At 31.0% G+C, this 7,106-nt stretch overlaps 2 protein-coding genes across 2 annotated transcripts; one reads left to right on the top strand and one right to left on the bottom strand.

The window, feature by feature from the left end:
• Positions 1-656: 656 nt before the first annotated feature.
• spidey (hydroxysteroid 17-beta dehydrogenase 12 spidey) lies at positions 657-5,819 on the top strand. Its single transcript, XM_070634826.1, has 4 exons — positions 657-946; positions 3,315-3,361; positions 4,797-5,010; positions 5,070-5,819. Exons 1-4 carry the CDS (start codon positions 796-798, stop codon positions 5,609-5,611), a joined length of 954 nt encoding a protein of 317 aa, XP_070490927.1. The 5' UTR covers positions 657-795; the 3' UTR covers positions 5,612-5,819.
• On the bottom strand, positions 5,717-6,687 carry Ufm1 (Ubiquitin-fold modifier 1). The gene is made up of 3 exons (XM_070634827.1): positions 6,532-6,687; positions 6,118-6,168; positions 5,717-6,055 (listed from the first exon to the last, which is right to left on the bottom strand). The coding sequence occupies exons 1-3, from the start codon at positions 6,537-6,539 to the stop codon at positions 5,860-5,862; spliced, it is 255 nt and encodes an 84-aa protein (XP_070490928.1). The 5' UTR covers positions 6,540-6,687; the 3' UTR covers positions 5,717-5,859.
• Positions 6,688-7,106: the final 419 nt, after the last annotated feature.

Raw genomic sequence — 7,106 nt, 5'->3', positions numbered from 1 at the left:
ACTTTCTCGCGAATGGGAATTATTGAATTGCGGCTTACGAGTGTATAAAAAGCTCGCAGAAATTTTATTTTTATAGCACGAGACATGTACAGCTGTTATTAAATGCAATAAACTGTAATTTTTATGTGTTATCTGATATTGAAATTGATAGTGAAAATAACGATCTTTTGGAATTTAAATTGATATAACGGTTTGTTCAAATTTGAAATTTTAGAACCTTACAAATTTTTTATGAAACTAATCAAATGTTTTATTTTGAATTCAACGGCTTGAATGAGTCAATTAGGAGATCAACGTGTCAATTTAGAAGCTAATTATTGAATTATGAGCAGTTAATCTACTTGACTTATAAACTGCTAAATCAAATCATCAACTGGATTAAGAGAAAATTGCTGTAATCGGAAATAAATCAATTAATTCTATCAAGCATGCTCCTGCACAGCATCAGAATCATGAGAACATTAAGTGAGAAAATCAGCTCCTAATATCCCATCAAGTCTCATACTCTCGACATTACAATCATCCTTACTGTGCATTATTCACAGCAATATTCCCCCTTTATATTGTAACTATAGAACTCTCACTCTCAGCTATTTCTCCTCGCACATGTGCAGTACGTAAAGAGACCACATTTTCAATTTGATTCTAAAAATAATTTTCAGTCGTCTTATCACCCTCACACTCGTCGCATATATTGATCAACTTTCATTTGTGAGAGTGAAAAAATAAAAAAATTGAAGCCGGCATTTTAATTTAATTAATTTAGATTAGTTTGTTCCTCTAAAGAAGCTAATAATGTCTTGTTGTGGATTTTTCGGTAGTTTTTGTGTCTTTGCTGTCCTAGTTCAGCTATTCTGTGGAGTTTTCCGATTCTTATATCAACAAATTATTGGACCTGCACTTTATGGAAGTTCAATAGATTTTAAGAAATATGGAAGATGGGCACGTAAGTTTCGAGTATTGTGTAATCCAACACGTTGTGTTATCTACTAAATAAACTCACTTTTTCTTATCAATTGTTTCGTGAACTTCGGAATTGCTTTCATTTGCGACAAAAAAAAAAAAATGAAAAATTTGAATTGAAAATGGATTTTTATTCTGTGAATATTTTGGCCTTTTATACCTACATTTACGTACTTTTATCGATTTTATTTTAGTTTGAATAATTGAATATTTTGATGTGTTTTTATGGAAAAATTGATTGTGTTTAGTTCCTTTGACATACGAATATATTAAGTTGATTTAAAATAGTGTGTATAAATACTGAATCATACGTTTTTTGATAAGGAAAAACATTTGTCAGCATTATTTTCGATATAATACATGCAGTGCATACGATAGTATTGCTGTTCTTACTGCCTTTCCCAAAAATATGTACTATGTTTATGAAAGGTCGAAAGCAAATTGAATTCGCCATAATTTGCTAAAAAATCGATTGAATTTGCATGGATTTTTTTTCTGCTAGCACTTGTGAAGTATAACATTTCATACAAATTTAAAACACTTCTTAGTAAATTGTGGCGAATTCAATTTGATTTTAACCTCTTTATTCCCTCGAAAAGCACAGATCGGTTTATCAATCCAAAATACGGCACCAGTTCAGTTGTACTCTGTGACTCTGGCATGACCGGCGTGATTCTGGCATGGTGCCAGTTTTCGTATCGATTGACAGATTTATGCTAATCGAGTGACTTCAATCTAAATTTAAAGATCAATTTTAGGTTAGGATTCACAATGACCTATGAGTAAATCCATGAGTGAGAAAATGTCACAAAAAAGTTTAAATTTTCAATATTTCTTTAAATATGGCCCAATTCCTTACTTTTTACAACTAAAGTTGTATAAAAACTTGGTCTACAGCTTCTCTGAACTAAACAGTGTAGCATTTATGCTTATTAAGGGAGATATTATCAAAAAACTTCCGTCAATCGGTTAAACTTTCGTAAAATAATTTTACAAAAATTAGAATATTTCGATAATTACTCAATTTTGCTAGGATGAAATCATTTAAACTCATAAACATACCCAAACTTCATTCATTTATGTCTATTTAAAGTTCTTTAAACACTTAATTAAGTCAATATTTGCAAAAAACTGCGTCAATCGGTTAAAACTTTGGTTTTACGTACGTAAAAACGTAAGAAAAATATTTCGAATTTTATTAACTTAATTATGTTTGTATGGACATAATTGCATTAAATACAATTGCTTTTCATTCCACCGGCACTACTTGATGGCTTGTTAAAAGTTCGAGTTGTAGATATGAGCAATTATTGATATTTTTTAAAAAGAAATTAAAAATAACAAGTTGAGAAATATTGCACATCGAAATTTTCAGTTCCTTTTACTCATGGATTTACCCCTATAGACTCAGTTATAGCATATTAAGAATGTGATCATTCAAATCATAATGCATAAAACATATCAATCCTTCCCAAACTATTGCAAATTTCTACCCAAGAATTTATGTATGAACTAGACATAATCTAAAGAATTGCATAAAAACAATATAAATCACATTTTTATGAACATTGATCCTCAATATACCCATTATTTTGCAATTTGCTAATGATAATTGACTAAAATATGTTAATCCATTTTTGATTTGGTGCTACGTTATCAATCGAATTTCTTCGTCATGCATCAAGATTAGTTAGATACTATTAGCATACCTAATAGCAATCATTGCTTTGGTTGTCTTAATTAAGAGCTATACGGAAGTCATTGTCATGACAGTGCCAAAAAACAGTTCTGAGACTAGAAATAGAATTTAATTTTGAACTGGATCTGACCCAGGTTAAATGTTGCCCTATGCATGGCAAACTCCATGTTATATCATCTAGAATAATATTTTGATTCCGAGATTCCATGACACAACACAATCAAATGACTTTCATTAACTTCCCTACTTTGATTCTACTTCATAAATTCAACAAGAATGCATATAAAGTCAATCGCATGCAGTGACTTTATTATTGCATTCTGTTTACTCGCATATTCAATTTTACCGACTTAAATCATCAAAATTATTTTCGCTGCATAAATTAAATAATTAATCAGAACAAACAATCAAACTAGATTGCAGGAATAAGCAGTTTTTATGTAACTGCAATCGAAGTTAATGATGGATTTTGATAAGTATTGGAAATTAGCATACATCCCTATAATTATTAGATTTTTTGAGTAAACAGGCATACGACGCACACATTTTAAGTTACATGCCATTTGCCTTGACAACTTCTCTTCCTAACTCTATTTATTTACCTATTAATATTTTCTCTAATTTAATACATTTTTTTATTATTTCTATGCAGTTGTGACTGGTGCAACTGACGGTATTGGAAAGGCATATGCCAGATCTGTAAGTATATTTTAATTCAGTGTTGGGCAACCTGTAAGCCGCGGCACATCAGTATTCAGCCAAAATATATTTGCAAGAACCATGAATCGTATGACGGTTTCGGTCGAGGTCTTACCACCTAGATATGCCACGACACCCAGGTTGGCCACTACTGTTCTAATGCATTTAACACCCAATAAGAGAATGAATGAAATCAGGAAATAGAATCGATTATTACATTAATTTGATATTGGCCACAGTTATAGGATATTAGTAATAGATAACTGCAATTTATTTATGAGATTGGATGCGACTTTGTCGGAAGGTTGACAATGAAAATAACAATTAGTGACGCTTCCAGTGAATTAATGAATGATGAGTGTTAAGTTATTGCAGCTTAAAAGTTTAAAGTGCTTTTATCTGTCAGGTCATATTTGTAAAGAGGCACTGTAACTCAAAATTTGAGTCAATTGTACTTTATTTACATATTTGCTAGGTTATTATCCTCAGTTCTTATGAATTGTTTATAATATTCAGCTATACTTGTTGATATTGGAATAAATTAGTAATAATATTAGGGTGAATATGAGCTGAAATTGTTTATGTGATTCAAAGACATTAATGTCTGAGAATTTATAGATTATTAATTGTAGAGTTGGGAAGAATTTGTAAGGCCAAAGGTCTAGGACCCAAACAGACAAAGAGATTTCTCAATAATATTGATTGAGAATACTCATGAGTTAGTCGTGAGTGGCTCGGTGGCTTAGTAGCTTTGTCAGTTATCCTTTGTCGGCCCAAGGCAGTAATGTCATCAAAGGAATAGTTCGGGCCACTTCCATCTGTAGCTCTAAGCTTGAGTGAGAAGTCTGACAAGCACTCATTTACTGAACCTATCATTAGCCTTTTAAGGCATATAATGCACAGCTATGGATCTTATGGTTTGATTTTCCGAGGAAACTCACTTAGGTGATCCTTATATTGTCTATAAGTGAGCGGATTGAGCATTTTGTTTGAATTCATCAAGGGATTCAGAGTTTTCTGATATACATAATCATTCTCTGTCTACCGCTTTATTATTTGACTGTAAAATGATCTGTTCAAGTTCAACGCAAGTTCAAAATATAAATAATAACCTACAGGAATTCGAAAAACAAATTGGAACGACACAAATTTTTATAGAACAATTAAGATAAACTACCCAAATATTGTGCTTATCAAACGATGACATCTGTTGAATTTAAAGTTATTTTTAGAATGCCATATGTACATCCATGACAACAGTACTTCATTGAATATAGGAAAATTAAATAATTGTAAGATGCAACAATGAAAAAGGTTTATTACTTTTTAAAGGTCTATCACTAATGAATGTCGATGCGAATGTGCTTGAAAATTAAGTTTCAATTTTTTATGGAAATAATTTAAGATTAATTAATGCTTCCTTATATTTGTTTAGCTTGCCAAACGAGGACTCAATATAATCTTAGTCTCAAGAACTCTCTCAAAGTTAGAGACAGTCGCAAAGGAAATTCAGGAGCAATTCAATGTTGAGACAATGGTGATTGATGTCAATTTCACATCAGGTCTTGAAATTTACGACAAAATTAAGGATAAGATTCAAGGAAAAGAAATCGGAATCTTGATCAATAATGTTGGAATGGGTACTGTTGGTGAGTGTTAAGGCTTAACTGAACGTCCTGAACAGATTAATATAAACTTTCTTTTTTAGCACCTGATTACTTCTTGGCTGTTCCTGATCGTGATCGTGTGATCCCTGATATGGTCAATTGCAATGCCTTGTCAATTCCAATGATGTGCAGCATCATTTTGCCACAAATGTTTGAGCGCAAAAATGGACTGATCATCAACATTTCATCATTATCTGCAATTGTACCTGCTGGATGTTTGACAACATATGCAGCCACAAAGTCATTCGCACATAAATTCTCAGAAGATCTCGCAATGGAATATAAGAAGCATGGAATCATTGTACAGTCAGTTGTGCCTGGACCAGTTGCCACAAATATGACACGTCTTAAGAGAGGAACATGGATGGCACCAATGGCTGATGTATTTGTTGAATCAGCATTGAAAACAGTCGGAATCGCTCCATACACGACAGGATATTATCCACATGCCATTCTTCAACTTGCTGCTCAATGGAGCAAATTCTTGGTACCAGGTTATATGTCAAACATGACACTAAAGACTATGGAAAATGTTAGAAATAGAGCTATTAAGAAAGGAATCTATACTCCATTCAGTCAATGAGTCAATTCCTTGCTATACTTGCATCCAAAGAACTTTTTTTTCCCAAAGCACATTCAGCAAATTTTTATTATTTATTACATTTTTTTATTAGAAAGATTTAACAATTATTTAAATAACTAAATAAAAGAGGCTTGAATGTCACTTGCAAAAAAAAAATTTAATTAAAGAGGAATTTTCAATTTTAATAAAAAATTAAATTAAAAATCAATTTTTTGATCCATATAAAATTTAAATTCAGTATCACGATTTCAGTGTCCTACTCTGTCTCTTGGAATTAATCTAAGCTCACTACCGTGCTTGAGGAAAACATTGCCAGCTGTTTGTGATGGATTGATGCCGATTCCGTCGTCAGTGATAATTGCTGATGTAGCGGCTGGGACATTGAATTCTTCTGCTGCGAATTTTAGAACTGCTGTGAATGGTGTTGTTTCGGGAACAGAGAGTCTGCAAAGAAATATTTTTCATAATGACTCATATCTAATAAGATTTAGTTCCGTTGTACTTACACTTTAAATGGAAGTTTAGCATCACTTGTAAGTGTAATTTTAAATGTTACTCTGGAAGTGAAATAAAAGATTAGTTAATGTCTATTTCAATAAATGTCAATAGGTATTTGAAATATAGAACAGAATAAAACTGGACATCCTTGACAATGCAAGAGTATGACAGCTTTACAACAACAACAATAATAAAATTTTCAATAAAAATGAAATTCAGAGAAATTCCATTATTCTCTTCCTGGATCATATTCTAAGCACAGAATATATTAACAAATGTCAAAAGCACGCAAATTTACGTTTCGTCACTAAGTAACAATATTCCAGATAAGAGATTTTAATTGAAATATGTTCAAATTCAAATCACAGAGAAATGTGAAAGTAAACGCTGAATTCTATAAGTTCCTTAGCTTATCTACTTACTTTGACATCTTATTCGATAAATTTGTTGCTAATCACTTTATTTAGAATTATTATAGATAGGAAAATTGGCCTATTACTTCAAAAATTATTAAAATTAATATTTCCTCTATGCCACGTTATGTTTTCTTAAATCTTCACTGTTTTTAGCCGATTTTCGTAGAACAAGGTGAACACTTTTTCCTCTGATATACTGATTGGCTGTAATATGCTTTAATTAATGAAATTTGAGGATATTTTATTCTTATTTTGATTTTTTAAATTTATTCAGCGTAATTCAGCGGGAAAATAATGTAAACAAATATATTTTTAGCTAATTTAAACTGAAATAAGATATCAATCATTATTATTAGCAGCTTATTAAGTCAATAAGATATCAAATTATTAAATAAATATACATTTCCTGTATGAAAACCTGTCAAAAATGGAAATTTAATTAGAAATTTTTAATGTTTGTTTGAGTTAGTTATTCAGCGCATTTCAAAATTAAAAATTCCGTTGATTTTTATCAAATCCTTTAAAGTTATAGCTTGTTTTTGCTTTAAAGTTATACCAAAATTATTTGTTGTTTTTAATAC

The sequence above is a fragment of the Chironomus tepperi genome, unplaced genomic scaffold (assembly GCF_022539635.2).
Source record: "Chironomus tepperi strain 1889 unplaced genomic scaffold, CSIRO-AGI_Ctep_v1 contig_85, whole genome shotgun sequence".
NCBI classification, from domain to species: Eukaryota; Metazoa; Arthropoda; class Insecta; order Diptera; family Chironomidae; genus Chironomus; species Chironomus tepperi.
Note: the sequence above shows the minus strand (reverse complement) of the source record. Positions and strands in the feature narration are given on the sequence as shown.